Source organism: Coenobita brevimanus, chromosome 60, assembly GCF_032717465.1.
Source record: "Coenobita brevimanus isolate Jiangsu-jjx chromosome 60, ASM3271746v2, whole genome shotgun sequence".
Taxonomy (NCBI): Eukaryota; Metazoa; Arthropoda; class Malacostraca; order Decapoda; family Coenobitidae; genus Coenobita; species Coenobita brevimanus.
Window position 1 is genome coordinate 29,001,505 of NC_137013.1, and position 19,199 is coordinate 29,020,703.

A 19,199-nucleotide genomic window follows, 5' to 3' on the forward strand; every position below is an offset into this window, starting at 1 on the left:
CTAGACTTCACAGCTAAGAAGGGAGGGGAAAGGAGGGAGGGGAGGTTAGGCAAGGGGGGGAGGGAAGGGGAGGAGAGAGGAGGGGAGGGAGGGGACTGGAGGTATGGGGAGGGAAGAGAAGGGTAGGATAATTTTTACTTTTTATCATATTTTTAGGTGGGGGCGCTCACCATCCACTCACTCGATTTAGTGCTGCTCTCAGGTGTCTGCCCTTTCCTCTCCTCTCTCCATTCCCTCCTTCCTCTTCTGTCTTTCTTTACTTCATTCTTTCCTCGTCCTTCTGCCTACGGGTGACTTTACACTCCCTCTTTTGTCTTTCTTTCTTTCATTCTTTCCTCTTCCTTCTGCCTATGGGTGACTCTACACTGAGTGACAAGCATAATGGTTTCCTCTACACCAGGAAACCATTTACTACACTGGGTGGTAACTATATAACCAAATAATGGCACCTGGTGGTTTAGTGGGTAATTACAGCACTCCAATCGGATTGAGCCAGTGAAGGTTTATATCCAAGGGGTGGTTGGGTTACTGCTCATATAATGCCACTCAGGGATGAGTGAGGCTGGTCACTCTCATCTTAAATGTCAGGACCAAATTACAGTACATAGCCCCGGGCTTCTACTCTTCTCATGAGGCGACGTAGAATTGGATGATGGATGGATGGATGGATCATATTTTTATTGGGGGGGTTCATGAACATTTTCCCTAGCTAGATTTGACAGCTCAGCGGGGAGGGGAGGGGGGAAGGGAAAGGGGAAGGAGAGGTTAGGTAAGGGGAGAGGAGAGGAGAGGAGGGGAGGAGGGAAGGGAAGAAAAGGGGAGAGGAGGGAAGGGAAGGGATTGGAGGTATGGGGAGTGGAGAGGAGGGGAGGATAATTTTTACTATTTATCATATTTATTGGGGAGGTTTGTCACCATTTTACAGTCACTACTCATTTTATGAAGGGGTTACGTGAGGTCATACCTTATCGGATACCGATTTTATCGTAAATCGGGAGATTGAAACATTATAAAAGGGGGGTTACGTCAACTCAACTTCCCAAAGTCACCTAACCAAGACTGAACCATACTGTAAATGATAACCCACCTTCATTCCTTCCTGTGTTGGTCCAAGTCGTCCCCCCCGAGGCTTGGGGACAGCCTGTGCTTACTGGCACTAGTGGTCAGCCTCTGAGTCAGACAGGAACAGGTTAGGGGGAGGAGAATCTGGTTGAGTGCAGACTGGTGAGGTTGGTGAGGCAGTCAAGCAGCTGATGGATGGTCTGGGAGAGATGGTGGTGGGGGTTCTAGTGGCACCTGGCTTGAAGAAGGCAGTGATGCTGGCCTGTAAGGCTTGCCTCCGACGTCGGTCAAGGAGCTCACAATACACCAGTAATACCTGATTGACCTGGTAATGGGCATGGGAACTCCTGGTGGAAATTGGATCACGTTCTCCCATTTGCTTCATAAACTCGTCAGTGCCATTAATGAACTGTGTGATGAAGGTGACTGACAGTTCACGCCGTGGCTGTACCTCCAGTTCATGCACTGTCTCATGTGCCCTCTGTTCTTGAATTTGGAGGAGCTCCTCATTTAACATTTCTTCTGAGTGGCTCTGTAGCAGTTCCTTGACATCTTCCCCATCAACCTCATGGAAGCCTGCCCTGTGAGACAGGGACAGAATTTGCCCACGGATATCTGCAACAGGTGATGCTGGAGTGTGAGAGGAAAAGCCAGGGAAGGATTGCACACACTCAGGCCAAACTTTTTTCCAAGCCGAGTTGAGTGTCTGTGGCATCATCTCCTTTCAAGGCAACACTATGTTGTCAATGGCTGCCTTGATGTTGTATCCTTTCCAAAAACCCCTCACCATCACCACGGCGTCTGTATCTATGGCCCGCACCTTCCATGGTGAGGCGGAGGTAACGTGCCTTAATGGCTGCAATCACACCCTGATCCATCGTAGTCAGGTGGCATAGCGATATTTTTGTTACTTGGCCGATAAAAGCAACAAATTTGGTATGAAGCTTCCTTAAGGTCTAACAATGACTTTTAGAAGGGGTGCCCTCCAGAAAATGTAAAAAAATATATAGGTACCCTATATTGAAGGTGGAAAAATGGCATTTTTCTAAGATAATAAAAATTGTGATTAGATGATACTGGTGGAAGATACATAAAATTTTATACCACACTTCTGAAAGGAAAATAGATTTTACATCTATTTTGTTCTATGCTTTTTTGATCCGATTCACCGTTTATGAGATAATGAGTTTTTTTTTAGTTTTTGAGGTAGTTTTTTTTAATTGTAATAAAACTGTATTGGTTAAAGATACATTAAGTTTGAAACCACTTTTAGAAAGGAAATTAAATTTTTGCATCTTTTTTATTCATGACACTTTTTTTATCTGATTCTCTGTTTATGAGATGTTGAGGGTTTTTTAGGTGTTGAGTAAATATTTCATAAAATTTTCCCATTTTAAAGATCAGAATGAGAGGGCAAAAGATGGAGTGTGTATAGTTGTGAGTAAAAGATGGAAGAAGAACATAAGAGAGTATGGATCAGTTGTGTCAAGGATTGTGTGGGTAAAGTTGAAAGTTGGAATACAAATGTGGGTGATTGTGTGCATGTATGCGCCAACGCAAGATCGTGCAAGCAGAGTGAGAGAAGAGTTCTGGACAAATGTAGAAGTGTGCATGGAAAAGTTTGGAAGGAATGAGAGAGTGTTTTTGATTGGTGATATGAATGGTAAAGTAGGGAATGTGAAGGTGGATGGAATAGTTGGTGAGTGGGGTGTGCCTGCTGAGATAGATGAGAATGGGAGTGCGTTAGTGGACATTTGTGCTGGGAGGGGGTGATAGCCAATACCCTCTTCAGGCATAAAATGATCCACAGGTATACATGGCGAGTGATGAGAAGGGTGGGTGGTGAACTGAATGAAAGGAAGGCAATGATTGATTATGTGTGTGTGGATGGAAGGATGCGAAGATGTGTAATGGATGCAAGAGCTCATAGAGGTTGGGGGAGTGGACTTTCTGACCACTACTTGGTGGTGGCCAGAATCAAGATCCAACTAATATGGAGAAATAGAAGAAGGGAAAGACGGGAAGAAAGAGTATTTGCAAGGAGAGTGGAAAGGTTACAGGAGAATGAGAAAAAGGCAGAGTATAAGAGAGAAGTGGAGGAACGATTGGGCAAATGTGAATTGGAGCAGATGGGGGACGTGGAAGGTGTGTGCAGGATATTCGCAGAAGAAATATGTGCAGCATGTGATGTGGTGTGTGAGATGAAGAGAAAACAGAGGGGGGTGCAAGGAACAGCGTGGTGGACTGAAGAGGTAAGACAGGCTATGGCACAAAAGAAGAAAGCATACAATGAATGGATGAGAAATAGGGGCGTGGAAGAAGTAGAGAGGCGGAAGAGAGAGTTATATGTAGAAAGAAAGAGGGAGGTGAAATGATTAGTAAGAGAAAGTCAGAAGAGAGTGGATGAGGAATTTGGAAGGAATTTGAGTGTAAAGTGGAGGGACTGTAAGAAAATGTTCTGGAAAGAGGTGAAGAGAGTAAGACAGGGTGGAAGTGAAGTTAGCAGGGGAGTGAAAGATAAAAATGGTAGATTACTAGTGGAGAAGGGAGAAAAAGTGAGCAGATGGAGAGAACACTTTAAGGAATTGTTGTTGAACATAGAGGATGGAAGTGATCCGAGTATAAGTGGCTGGGGAATGGCTGGGAGGAGGGAGGTGAAAAGACAGGAAGAAATCAGTAGGATAGAAGTTGTGGAAGCAATGAAGAAATTGGGGAAAGCCCCAGGAATTGATGGAGTGTGTGGTGAAATGTTGAAGCATGGGGGAGAGATAGTAGTAGAATGGATGTGGAAGATGTGCAGATTGGCTTAGGAGGAAGGTAGCGTTCCGGAGATTGGAAGTCAGGTATAATTATTCCCTTGTACAAAGGAAAAGGGGAAAAAGAAGTGCGTGGTAATCATAGGGGCATTTGTCTTCTTAGTATAATAGAAAAAGTGTATGGTAGGATACTTATTGACAGAGTTAGGGAAATAACAGTGGAATTAGTTGGAGAAGAACAGAGAGGCTTTAGGAAGGGAAGAGGTTGTGTAGATCAAATATTCATTCTTAGATTTGTAATGGAAAAGTTTCTGGAGAAGGAAAAGAATTTGTATGCGGCTTTCATGGATTTGGAGAAAGCATATGACAGGGTGGATAGACAAGGATTGTGGAAAGTATTAAGAATATATGGAGTAGATGGGAAGTTGTTGAATGCTGTGAAGAGTATGTATGAGGGGGCTAAGGATGCAGTGCATGTGGATGGTGAACTGAGTGAATTTTACTCTTTGAAAGTTGGGTTGAAACAGTGATGTGTCATGTCTCCATGGTTGTTCAATCTGTACATGGATGGAGTAATAAAAGAGGTACAAGGTAGGGTAGTGGATGTTGGAGTGGCCCTGGTGAGAGAGGGTAGTGTTTGGAAACTCCCTGTACTATTGTTTGCAGATGATACTGTGTTGTTGAGTGAAGACGAAGGGGAGCTGCAAGGCTTGGTGGATGAGTCTGGGAGAGTGTGTAAGAAACGGAATTTAAAGGTGAATGTAGGGAAGAGTAAAGTGATGGTCTTTGAGAGAGGTGAAGTCAGTGAATGTACAGCGAGGTTGGATGGTGAGGAATTGGAAAGTGTGAGTACGTTTAAGTACTTGGGTAGTGTGATGAGAAAGGATGGAGTTTTGGAGGGTGAAGTGCTTGAAAGGGTACAGCAGGGAAGAAAGGTTGCTGGTTCCTTGAAAGCTGTGATAAGAAACAGGGAAGTGAGCATGGAAGTAAAAAAGTTACTCCATGACAGTATTGTGATACCAACTCTTAACGTATGGAAGTGAAGCTTGGACGTTGTTGGAAGGGCACAAGTGAAGAGTGAGAACAGTGGAAATGAGTTATTTAAGAGGAACCTGTGGAGTCACATGGAGATACAGGCTGACAAATGAGGATATAAAGGAGTGTTGTGGTGTGGATGTGATAGGAAGCGTTAGGAGGAATACACTGAGGTGGTTTGGCCGTGTGGAGAGGATGGAGGGTGAAAGACTGATGAAGAGGGTGTATATGAGTGAGGTGGAAGGGGGGAGAGGGAGAGGGAGGCTGAGGGTGAGATGGAGGGATGGGGTGGAGAGGTATATGAGAGAGGGGGGTGTGATTTGGGAGCAGGACAGTGAAATGGTGGGGGACTGGTCGACGTGGAGGCGATTTGTTTGTGGCCACCCCAAACTTGATTAAGGCGTCTGGCAATAGATAGAATAGATAGATAGATTATCATAATAGGCATTACATGGAATGGAAATTGCATTCTGTACTGTGATATTTTATTATTATTATTATTATTGAATCATCCATTAAAAATACATATTTTCACAAAAAATGTACTAGACTAAACTTTTATACAAGGAACTACAATCATTGTAGGGAAAGAACTTAATTTTTTTTTATGTAATTGATGATGTTTATGAAAACTTGTTGAAATCAATTCAGTATCTCCCACAGCAACTAATAGGAAATTCCTGCACTATATCTCCCAGTGCCATCAGCCTCTCCTCTTTAGACTGTCGTCCTATTTATCTAATACATTTGCACTTACAAAGTGGTGAACAATCTAGATTTGCTTTAACACACTTGCAGATGGAGCAGTCCTCTTTGCAGGAGCATTTGATCAGTTCCCTGCACGGTCTGGACACATCTGGAATAGTCTTCTAAACTGGTACCCATGACACACATACCTTGGTCCAGGCAAATTCCTGTGGTGAAGAAACCACAAGCTGTGTTTGTCTGCTCGTCGTCCAGATTCCTGCTTGATACACTGCACGGTGGACATGCTGCAGGAGCACATCTCTGGTGAGTGGCAGTCTGTCCATTGCACGATTCTTCTGACAAAAGAACTCCCTTCTTGTTTCGTTGACTGAACTCAAAGGGCTGGTTCTGTCATGCAGTATGACAGTCAATCTCTCTAGCTTCTTGAAATGTTCGTCTTCAACATCCAGCAACTGGAAGGGATGACCAGTGAGATACACAGATGTCTCTGTCATGTCTTCATGAACCTGCCAAGCCTGCCAAAGTGACTTCTTACCCTTGCCATTGAAGGCAGAGGTTGTGACGCAACCTGAAAATGCATGGAACACAGGTAATGGTCGTGATTTTGGCTCACTGAGGCTTGCACAAATGGAGTTTATGTGGTAAAACCCGTAGTTTTTGCCCATACTAAAGGCTACCCATATGTTAACCAAAGGACAAGTCGCAATCAGGTCATGAAATATGCCTGCAAGGATGACTATAACATCTGTGTCTATAGTACGCACTTGAATATTCTTTGCTTCATACTCCAATGCATGCACTACATGTACCACTATTTGGGTGTCCACCTCCTCATGATCGCAGTTTTGCATGGGGGTGCTGGCACCGATAGACTCCACAGTTTCCCCTGAGGTGACATATACGGCTTTGGCTGGCGGCCTCTTGAACTCTTTAATTTTAGCAGTCAAAAAGGAAAACAGCTGCTCCTTGTTTGTTGGGTCACGAAGGAAGTCCATCCAATTACCTGGCAATTTTGTCTTGCTTGATACTTTCCCGAATTGTGGTCCATGTAGTGCATGCATTGGAGCATGGAGCAAAGAATATTCAAGTGTATACTGTAGACGCAGACATTATAGTCATCCTTGCAGGCATATTTCATGACCTGATTGTGACTTGTCCTTTGGTTAACATATGGGTAGCCTTTGGTATTGGGAAAAACTACAGGTTTTACCACATAAACTCCATTTGTGCAAGCCTCGGTGAGCCAAAATCACAATCATTACCTGTGTTCCATGCATTTTCAGGTTGCGACACAATCTCTGCCTTCAATGGCAAGGGTAAGAAGTCGCTTTGGCAGGCTTGGCAGGGTTATGAAGACGTGACAGAGACATTTGTGTATCTCGCTGATCATCCCTTCCAGTTGCTGGATGTCGAAGACGAACATTTCAAGAAGCTAGAGAGATTGACTGTCATATTGTATGACTGAACCAGCCCTCTGAGTTCAGTCAACGAAACAAGAAGGGAGTTCTTTTTTCAGAAGAATCATGCACTGGACAGACTGCCACTCACCAGAGATGTGCTCCTGCAGCATGTCCACCGTGCAGTGTATCAAGCAGGAATCTGGACGACCAGCAGACAAACACAGCTTGTGGTTCCTTCCCCACAGGATTTTGCCTGGACCAAGGTATCTGGGTCATGGGTACCAGTTTGGACGACTATTCCAGATGTGTCCAGACCGTGCAAGGAACTGATCAAATGCTCCTGCAAAGGGGATTGCACCATCTGCAAGTGTGTTAAAGCAAATGTAGATTGTTCACCACTTGTAAGTGCAAATGTATTAGATAAATGAGGCCATTAGAGGGAAAACCAGGTAAGCGCCAAAAAAAGAAAACAGATAAAAACGCTGTTAAAGTTTGTGTACTTTAAATATGACAACTTTTCAACCAATGAAGATATTCTGCTCTTGTTCTTTTTTTCCATGTAGCCTAATTCATCTACTTTTCTGTAATGTTACTCAGACGCTGATAATTAGTGGTATTTTAAATGAAAAAATTCAATAACATCTTCTTTCTCCTCTAGTTAGACAACAATCGACGACAAAGTAGCAGTACTTTTACCCATAATATGTGTTATTGTAGGTCAGCTATAAGATATTGAGACTGAAAATATGTCAGTAGGTAAGTAAGGACATGTGCCTTTATGGTGGTGTCATAAGAAAAAGCTTGGTGGTATGTGTCGAGCCACGCGATTGGCGCGTCTTGCAGCCACCTCCTGCTGTATGGTGCTCGCCTGGTTTTCCCTCACTCTTAGCCTCACATACATGTGGCTTACAATAAGTGCATGTTTTGACATGAATACTATGGTAAAATCACCTTAACTCAAGTAGGAAAACCAGACATGATGTTGGTTGCCAAGGATGCAATACTTGGGAGAAGAAAATACTAAGCCAAAATGGACCTAATGGCAATGTCATGGAGTGGTTGGGTATCAATAGCAGTACGGTCACTCACAGCCCTTTAAAAATCGTAATTTTCCACCAACTTAGGGACATCTTTTTCACTTAAACCCTTGGTGTAGTGGTAGAAGAGGATTTGGGGAATAAAGTGGTATATGTAACTCCGTTTCTGGCCAGGTTGGTGCTTACCTGGTTTTCCCTCCAAGCGCCTCAAATAGGACAACGGTCTAAAGAGGAGAGGCTGATGGCACTGGGGGATATAGTGCAGGCATTTGTCTATTAGTTGCTGTGGGAGATACTGAATTGATTTCAACAAGTTTTCATAAACATCATAATTTACAATAAAAAAAATTTAAGTTCTTTCCCTACAATGATTGTAGTTACTTGTATAAAAGTTTAGTCTAGTACATTTTGTGTGAATGTATGTATTTTTAATGGATGTTTCAATAATAATAATAATAATAAAATATCACAGTACAGAACGCAATTTCCTTTCCATGTAATGCCTATAATGATAATCATCTTTAAAATGGGAAAATTTTATGAAATATTTACTCAGCACCTAAAAAACCCTCATTATCTTGTAAACAGTGAATCAGATAAAAAAAGTGTCCATCAATCCATCATCCAATCCTACATTGCCCCATCATGAATAAAAAAGATGGAAAATTTAATTTCCTCTCTAACAGTGTTTCAAACTTAATGTATCTTTAACCAATATAGTTTTATTACAATTCAAAAAAATTAACTAAAAAGCAAAAAACCTCATTATCTCATAAACAGTGAATTGGATAAAAAAAGTGCATAGAACAAAAAAGATGTAAAATTTATTTTCCTTTCAGAAGTGTGGTACCAAATTTTATGTATCTTCAACTAATATCGTCTAATCACGATTTTTATTATCTTAGAAAAATGCCATTTTTCCACCTTCAGTATAGGGTATCTATATATTTTTTTACATTTTCCAGAGGGCACCCCATCTAAAATTCATCATTAGACCCTAAGGAAGGCTCACACCAAATTTGGTGCTTTTATCAGCCATGTAATGATAATGGCAAAATTTGCCGCTAAGCCACCTGACTATTGGTTGTAGGACAGAGGTGGTGTTTGGCGGTAAAAACATCACATCAATGTTGTCTGCCCATTCCTGCATGACTGGAGAGGGGCTGGGTTCATTGTCCACCAAGAGAAGGAACCGATTGGCCAAATTGCATCGGGAGGCATACTCCATCAGTGACCCCGACAGATAGCCAGAGATGTAGTTCTGGCAGAGGCTGATGGTAAGCCATTGGGTTGGCAATCCAAATAACCCCCAGTTTTTCCTTGACAAACCCAGCCAAGGCCCTTGGGTTCTCCCAGTGATACGCCATAAGGGGCTTCAGCTTTAGGTCTCCCTTGGTGTTAGCCCCAAGCAGGAGTGTAACTCTATCCTTTGATGCCTTGAAACCTGGCACCTTCTCCTCTTGAAAGATGTAGGTCTTCTTTGACATCCTTTTCCAAAATAGCCCAGTTTTGTCAAAGTTAATCATCTGTTTGGGGCTATATCCCCCTCTGGTGATTCACTGTTGCAGTAGGGCGAGGAAACTGGCAGCGGCCTCAACGTCTGCACTCGCTGCGTTGCTGTACAGGGTCAGTCTCTTAAGGCCAGCCCGGTTCTTGAAGCGGACAAACCACCCCGGTCCTTTGGCTTCTCCACAGCCGTCTCCCTTACCATCTCCCACAGTGAAAGGGCCTTGGTGGTGATGATGGACATTGAGAGCGGTGCCTTTCGTCAGGTCTTGTCCTGCACCCAAGCTGCAGGAGGTGCTCCATTTCCTCCATACAGGGATCCCTGACCTTGGTGATCCTCTTGGCCCTCAGTGTGGAAGCAGTCTCACTTGCTGCAAGTACTGCCGCTGTATTTTTCAGGACAGTTGAGACAGTCGACTGGGGGAGCTTGAGGGAATTGGCAATCTTGCTGGGTCTTTGGCCATACCTGTTCCTCCTAACAATGCCCAACTTAACATCTAGGGAGAGTGAACACCTCATCCTCTTAGGCTGGTCATCATTGCCCTCACTCACCTGACACTTCTTACCACCTCCCATAGCACTGTGGCACCCACCTGCACCACCCGTAACACCAACCTTAGCACTTGGGCCCATACCTGCACCACCCTTAGCACTGGGGCCCATACCTGCACCACCCTTAGCTCTGGGGCCCATACCTGCACCACCCTTAGCACTGGGGCCCATACCTGCACCACCCTTAGCACTGGGGCCCATACCTGCATCAATCTTAGCACTGGGGCCCACACCTGCACCACCCTTAGCACTGGGGCCCATACCTGCACCAGCCTTAGCACTGGGGCCCACACCTGCACCACCCTTAGCACTGGGGCCCATACCTGCACCAACCATAGCACTGGGACCCACACCTGCACCACCCTTAGCACTGGGGCCCATACCTGCACCAGCCTTAGCACTGGGGCCCACACCTGCACCAACCATAGCACTGGGGCCTACACTGGCACTGTCCTTACCACTGGGCATAGAAATCCATAGGACAGTAATTCAACAAAAGAAACAATATCACACCAGTACAAGTAGAGTTACTCACGTACAGTAAATCGTTGCAACAACACAGTACAGTACAGTAATCACACTTGCATATAATTGGCCTGGTGCTACACGAAGTCTACTGTAGTACAATGTTTGGCTGAGAGGTGACGATAACGGGGGCACACATAAGTTGAAAAGACAGGGCTTTGAAAGGTTGGCGGTACCTGAACCATAACAGTGCATTTTCACTCCAGGGCCACCATCTTGCGTGTGCCTGACGCTCTCCGATGACAAACTCGTTATAGCAGAAAATTTATCGTAAATTGGATTTGGGGGTGGAACTTTTCTATTATCATTGTAGCGAATTATCTTAAACTGAATCATTGTAAAACGAGTAGTGACTGCATTTTTTCTAAGCACATTACAGTGGTTTACAACATCTATACATACCAAAAAAATTTATTTTGGTGATTTTAGTACATATTTTTGTGAAGAAAACAGGTGCGAGTGGCGTATTTTCTTTCTCGCCAGGGCTGTGACGGGTCCCTATTATCAACTCTGATGGGCCAGAACTCGGTAACTTTTGGGTCTAGGAGGGTGGGGTTTGCATTTTCAGGTGTGTAAATTCAAGCTCCATAAATCTGGTGTAAAACTTTTAACCTTTGAGAAAGTTGAAAAATAGACCTGTTTTTGTGTCCTGGGGGGTAGTTGAGGCTGGAGAACTGCGTACCCTAGGGGTTAAGATGAAAGTGACCTGCCTTACTTATCTCTGAATGACATTATGTGAGCAGTAAACTCCAACCATCCCTTGGATATAAACCTACACAGGCTCAGTCCGATTGGGGTTCCTTAATTACCCACTAAACCACCAGGCACCATAATTTGGTTATATGGTTACCACCAAGCATAGTACAGTAAATGGTTTCCTGGTGTACAGGAAACCATTTGGCGTGTCACTCAATGTAGAGTCACCCACAGGCAGAAGGAAGAGGAAAGAATGAAGGAGAGAAAAACAGAAGAGTGTAAAGTCACCCATAGGCAAAAGGAAGAGGAATGAATGAAAGAAAGAAAGGCAGAAGAGGAAAGAAGGAAGAGAGGAAAAGGCAGACACCCAAAGCAGCACTACATTGAGTGAGTGGATGGTGAGCGCCCCCACCTACCACCATACGTGAATGAAGATAAAACATTACTTCACATATTTTACCATATGTAACAAGTTAATGTACGTATATGTTATATGTGGGCAGATGATCCACCTCCCCATTGTGCGGCACACGAGGCGATTCCTGGCATCCATGGTGATCTTTGGCTCCACTGTACTGCTCATGCTGTGGCTCCCCATCAAGATTATCCATGCACTTTGGCCTGCTTTCTTACCCTACCATATCACTCTATCCAGGTTTGTCTTCATCCTGTTCTTCAAAGCATTCCTCTTCTGATATATCACAATGTAGATTTGTCTTCATCCATTTCTAAAGCAGCTTTATAGTGAATGAGGAGTAACTTGTGGTGGAAATGTTAATGTAAATTCAACAACTTAATAATGAGGCAACTATCAGTGAAACAGCTTTAACCCATTCATCCCAGGGATATCTTTTTCACTTTATTTTAGCCATCTGGCAGCTTTCATTAGCCTAGGATGATCTTGTCAACTGATAGGGTTTGATATACAGTAACAAAAATAAATCTTATCAATACAAGAGGCCTTTCCTAACTTGAATTGCATGGTAACCACAAGAGTAAAAGGATTTCACCAAGATTCAAGAGTTTAAACAGCTTCATTGTGAAGCAAAGGTAACTTTAATGAAAAAATAGTTGTTAAATCACCAGGAGCTTAATAGTAAGACAGCTGTTAGTGAAACAGCTTTAAATGAGGATTTACTACTTTTGTTATTGCAGTGACACCCCAGTCAGTGAGCTGTCCCTGGAATTGCTGCTGCTACAAGTGATACTGCCAGCACTCCTGGAGCAGGGCCACACTCGGGTCTGGCTCAAGCTGCTGGTGCGACACTGGTGTGCTGCTGTCTCTCATGTCCTGGGCTTGCGCTCATACCTCCTCGGGGATGTGCCGCTTGATGCTCAGGTAGGTCCATGCATGGGAAATCATTGGGTCACGTACTCAAGAGATGTGGAGGGTTTCAAGCATTTTTTTCTTAATGATTTTCCCTTGTACATTATTTATTTTTCTGTAACATCAATATAGTTTGTACATGCAGTTTATTATCCAAGAGAACACTTACATACCCAGTACCCTGTCCAAAAATAAGCCAGTAAGAAAGAAGTGCTAGGGAGCTTCCATAGCTGGCACGACTACATGCCCTAGTTATACAGTATGCTAGGGATATATTCGATAATGTCACTCCATTTTTCACACAGCTGGTGCTGTAAACTGGAGGAAGCTGGTAAATCAACTTTATAGATAGCAGTGGAACTTCAATAGGCAATCTGTTTGTAGTTTACTGTGAACTTTATTACAGAAAGGGACATAAAAGAGGCAACAAATAATTAAAATTCATGTACTTCAGTGGATCTTGATTTGACGCTGAAATTTCTTCGTGAAAAACTTGTTGCAGACTTTCCTAGTACTTTCTTTGATTTTCCCTAGAAAGATTATTGCTTCCATGGCCGAGAGCCATCTGAGTGTGCCTTGCGCATTGCAGATATTATTCTCTCAGGCATGAAAGCATACATTCCCTTCTCATACCCTATGACTAATGCAAAAAAAAACTTGGTTTAATCACGCTAGTTCTAATGCTGTCCACATCAAAGAGAGGGCCTGCAAAAGGTACCAGAGCCAACCCACCCCTGAATCTCATCTCTTTTATATTTCTGCCTGGAATCATTCTCCTAATAATAATTTCATTCGTACTATCTGCTCTGAACTCCAACTCGAATTCTTCCTGCTCCTGGCACCTTGCCAAAAACCTCTCTAACAACTCCAACTTATCATCCTTCACTCTTCCTTTTGATAAAGCAGAACCCTTCACTCAAACTTTCTCCTCCAATTCCACCTTAGATGATTCCGGTGCTGTTTCTCCATCACTTCCGTCCTCTGACTTCCTCATGGCTGACATTAAAATTTCATCAGTTGATGTATTTTCTGCCATCACTGGCCTCAATACTAACAAGGCATAAGGGCCTGATAGGATCCCTTCTGTTGTCCTCAAGAACTGTGCTTTTGTGCTTACACCCTGCCTGAGTAAACTCTTTCGCCTTTGTCTGTCAACTTGTACCTTTTCTTCTTGCTGGAAGTTTGCTCTCATTCAGCCTGTCCCAAAGAAGGGTGACATTCCCATCCCTCTAACTATCCCCCAATTGCTCTAACATCGTGTACTTCAAAAGTTATTGAGTCTGTTCTTAACAAAAAAAATTTAAAGCATCTATTGTATTACAACCTTCTTTCTGATCGTCATTATGGGTTTGCTAGGGACACTCCACTGATGATCTCACCTACCTTCCAGATTCCTGGTCATCCTCCTTTTGGGACTTTGGCAAAAGCTTTGCCATTGTACTTGATATTTCAAAGGCTGTCGATGTAGTCTGGCATAAATCATTAATTTTCAAACTGCCCTCATACAGTTTCTGTCCCTTTGTCTGTACCTTCTTTTATAGCATCCTTTCTGGTCATTCTGTAGCTGTTGTTGTAGATGGCCACCATTCATCTGCTAGAGCTATCAGTTGTGGAGTTCCTCTGGGCTCTGTCCTATCACCAACTCTCTTCCTTTTATTCATCAGTGACCTTCTGAGCTGCATATCTAACCTCATCCACTCATACGTTGATGACTCCTCCCTTCAACTTTCCACTCGCATCCTGCAGCATCCGATTCAAAAGTTACTTCAACAAACAAGGAATAAGGCTGTGGCATGCCTCATATCTGACTTGGCTCATATCTCTGATTGGGGTAAAAGTGTAGTAATCTTGTTATTTTATAATGCATCAAAAACACAGTTTTTACACCTGTCATCATCATCATCATTCGGATCTTCTTTCCCACCCTAGGGCAGGATGAGGAATAGCAACATCCAGACAGCCCAAGTTTACCCAATCCAATGGGCCACGATTCTATTCCCTCATCATTCAAATCCCTGGAATCTTGGCTTTATCTGATGTGCCAAAATCTTTCACCACATTCTGTAGCTTCACATAAATGTATCCTGTAGAGTCAGTCCGAATGCTGTCACGTCAAAAAGGGGTTCCAAACCCCTGATCATGTGCTTCTTCTCACAACATTAATCCTGCCAGCTCGATCTCTTGTCAGTCCCCTACCCTCACCAATTTTTGTACCTCTCCTCCTTACACAATCATTCATTATATCCCTCCACCTTCTCCTTGGCCTACCTTGCCTCCTCCCTCCTTCAGATTCGCTCAGATGTACCTTTCACTGCTCTGTTGTTATCCATTCTCTCCACGTGACCATACCATCTCAGTACACTGTCTTTGATTCTGGTGTCCACAGACTTCCTCATATTTTTCACGTATCACATTATTTCTTATCCTGTCCACTCTCTGTACTCCACATACATTCCTCAGTAGTCCCATCTCCACTGCTCTCACTCTTGACATTTCATTTTCATGCCACACCATAGTCTCACATCCATATGTTAAAGTTGGCACTAACACTTCTTCATGTAAGCCTTGCACAGGTGCAACACTCAAGCCTCTGTTTCTTATCAAGGCCATCTTAGCACCAGCTACTTTCCTTCCTTGTGTCACTCTACATTCCACTTCTTTTACATATTTTCCTCTCTTTTCTGTTACTGGACCCAGGTATTTGAACTCTCTCACTAATTCCAGTCTCTCCATTCTCTGTAACATCACGCTGGGAGTCACCTTCTCCCTCAATTACCATCACTTTGCTCTTTTCTGCATGTACTTTCGAGGTATGACGCTCAAAGACATCAGCAAAATTCTGCACTAGTCTATCAAGTGCTTGTTCGGTATTTTCCAAGTAGCATTGCATCATCAGCATGCAACAAATTTGAGATATTGTATCCATCACCATTCATTACCAACACCATCCCTCCATTACTCATGTTTTTTATTTCTCTAATCACCCCATCCATCTATATATATATATATATATATATATATATATATATATATAATTATAGAGGTATAAAGCTTTTAGATCAGATAATGAAGGTAATGGAGAGAGTTTTAGAAGGTATGATTAGAGAAAGAGTGAATATTGATGAGATGCAGTTTGGGTTTATGCCAGGTAGGGGGACCACTGATGCCATATTCATTGTTCAACAGCTTCAGGAAAAATATATTGGTAGGAGAAGGGATCTTTATTTTGTTTTTGTTGATTTGGAAAAGGCCTTTGACAGAGTCCCTAGAGAGGTGGTGAAGTGGGCAATGAGAAAGCTTGGCTTGGAGGAGTGGCTGGTTAGGGTGGTTATGGCCATGTATGTGGGTGCTCACACCCAGGTGAGAGTGAATGGAGATTTGAGTGATGAGTTTTCGGTGAATGTTGGTGTGCATCAGGGGTCAGTCTTGAGTCCCATGTTGTTTATCATGGTACTTGAAGCCCTTTCACGTGACTTTAGAAACGGACTACCGTGGGAGTTGTTGTATGCTGATGATTTGGTTTTGATTGCAGAGAATGAAAGGGAGGCGAAGGAAAGGTTTAGGAAGTGGAGAGATGGTATGGGGCAAGAGGGTTTAAGGGTAAATGCAGATAAAACAAAAGTGATGATATCTAGGGTTGGTGGCGGTACTGTCAAAGACGAGGGAGAGTGGCCATGTGCAGTTTGCCACAAGGGCGTGGGAAGCAATTCCATCTTGTGCTTTGTGTGTGATAAATGGGTGCATAAGAGATGTAGTGGTATCAGAGGTAGACTGCGAGATAATGCTGATTTTATGTGTACGGCGTGCTGGGGTGAGCAGGTGGAGATTGTCAGACGTGAAAGGATTGAACTTGCTGGTGAATCTCTTGAGTGTGTGGAAGAGTTTTGTTATTTGGGAGACATGTTGTGTGGTGGAGGTGGGGCTGGAGCTAGCTCTGTGGCTAGGGTGAGAAGTGGTTGGAAGAAGTTCAGGGAGCTCTTGCCTCTCCTGATATTGAGAGGGCTCTCCCTATGTGCTAAGGGGTCTTTGTATGCAGCATGTGTTAGGAATGTAATGCTGTATGGCAGTGAGACCTGGGCATTGAAGGAGGAAGACATTCGCCGGCTCAGACGTACAGAAATGACAATGATTAGGTGGATGTGCAGTGCGTCCCTGCGTCCAAGGCCTGGAGGGGCTGGGTTTACAATGGAAGAGTTGAGAGGTAGGATGGGAGTGGAGTGTATTGGTGTTGTGATGAGGAGAGGTAGATTGAGGTGGTTTGGACATGTGGAGAGGATGGGGGATGATAATTGGGTGAGGAAGGTGAGAACTGTTAATATTGGGGGTGGGGTTATGAGGGGTAGACCGAGAAAGACATGGGACGAGGTCATTTAGTGTGACCTTAGGGTTAAGGGACTGAACAGGGAGGCTGCAGTGGATCGTACAGCATGGAGAGCCGCCATTAGGTGACCAAGGCCGACACATGCAAGCATGTTGGAGCCTTTAAAAACGAAACGAAACGATATATATATATATATATATATATATATATATATATATATATATATATATGTACAGTAGAACCTCTTTGGTCCGGACCCCTTTAATCCGGATTTCTGTTAATCCGGACAAAATTTAAAAATAATAAGCTCCAAAAATATGTTGAAAGTAATTCTAAAGTCATTTTCAGTATCGGCGCGGAAAGCAATTGTCATTCGTTTAGTCTCGGATCACGCTAGGTCGCAACATGGGCGCCTGTTTAAACACACACTAGCATTCGTTCCATCAACTAGTTCACCAACCATTTATATTTTTACGCTGTATTTCAAAAGTTAATCCTCCTTACCATGCCCCTTAATGCAAGTGTAGCTTCTGTAATGAATAAAGGTGTTAAAAGGAGGAGTTTGCTTACAAAAAAATGGGTCTGAATATTCTGCAGTGTTTAGTGATTACTGTAGGTTATTTTTTGTACTTAAATGTGCTTTACTTGTACATCAACCATTAGCTTCTTGCCCATATGGGTGTTATCAATATGCCAAAGATGACAATGTATTTTTTGCCTACATAAGTATTATTTTTATTCCAAATATTACAGTTAATTAATTAATTTATTTTTTTGCCTACACAGGCCTTAGTCACTTACTACAATTTAAAATGTAGGCTAGTTTCTTGTCATGGCCTTACCTGTAAATTATGTAATACAAAACTATCGTACATGATTAGTTTTGTTATTTTAGTACCGGTATCCTTTCATCTTTTGCAGTTACGTAGGGTTGACATATGCCACATATGTTAATAATTAACAAACATACCATATGTGGATAGAGTTTGGTATGAACTGGAGATTACCCTGATGGTCCGGACAATCTGCTAATTCGGACAACCCTTCCCCCCATATAGTCCGAATGAGAGAGGTTCTACTGTATATTAATCATCATCATCATCATCCAATCCTACATTGCCCCATGAGGAGCGTAGGAGCCCGGGGCTAGGAAGTTGCTCCAGACATTTAAGATGAGAGTTACCAGCCTCACTCATCCCTGAGTGACATTACATGAGCAATAAACCCCAACCACCCTTTGGATATAAACCTTTACTGACTCAATCCGATTGGAGCTCAATAATTACCCACTAAACCACCAGGTGCCATAAATGGTTATATGGTTACCACCCAGCGTAGGAAATGGTTTCCTGGTGTACAGGAAACCATTTGGCTTGTCACTCAGTGCAGAGTCACCCACAGGCAGAAGGAAGAGGGAAGAATGAAGGAAAGAAAGACGGTAGAGGGAGTGTAAAGTCACCCATAGGCTGAAGGACAGTTACTGGGAGTAACGGTTAACTCTTGCATTAGAGAGTTGGACAGAAAAGGGATGAGAGTTTGCTGCTAGACGGGTGCTACACGCCCATCGTAGAGGTGGAGGAATGCATGCAGACAGTTCAGAGGAGCTGTGACCATTAAAGTAGCGATAGAAAAGAGATAAAGATGCAACAGTTCGGCAAAGAGACAGAGGTTGAAGGGAGTCAGTAAGAGGAGGAGAGTTAATGAGACGAAAAGCCTTTGACTCCACCCTATTGAGAAGAGCTGTATATGGGGAGCCTCCCCATATATATATATTTATATTTATATATATATATATATATATATATACTGTATATTATATATTTACAGTATATATATATACAGTAAAAGTCCCATTATTCGTCATCTATGGGACCGGGATGGTGCCGAGAAATTGGATCTGACGAATAATCAAAAACCTACCCACTCAGTATCTTAAATATATTGGTGAACACTGTCATCACCACTTACAACTGTGTTTGGAGACAGTACTGTATACTGACAATACTGTAATCAATACAGTACTATACCTGAATCTGAAATATATATATAAATTAGTGAACATATACAAGTGTAATGACACAGTAGGCCTACACGTCAGATAACACTTCCTGGATGGCCGAAATGATACGGAATATTACCTATCAGCTCAGTACATCATTTGTATTGGTGAACATTGTTATCACTACTTGTATTATTACAAATATGTTTGGAGTGAGTCCTGTATACAGTACTTTTTCCAAACACAAAATAAAATAGTCAGAAAATTACATAAAA

General features: G+C 42.9%; 1 protein-coding gene across 1 annotated transcript in view; it reads left to right on the top strand.

The window, feature by feature from the left end:
* The window catches only part of LOC145403343 (E3 ubiquitin-protein ligase MARCHF6), a 202,359-nt gene that overhangs the window by 111,108 nt on the left and 72,052 nt on the right, over positions 1–19,199 (top strand). Inside the window, exons 11-12 of the mRNA XM_080275133.1 lie at positions 11,781–11,932; positions 12,433–12,616. Of these exons, the coding sequence (XP_080131259.1) occupies positions 11,781–11,932; positions 12,433–12,616 (336 nt within the window). The remainder of the gene's footprint in view (positions 1–11,780; positions 11,933–12,432; positions 12,617–19,199) is intronic.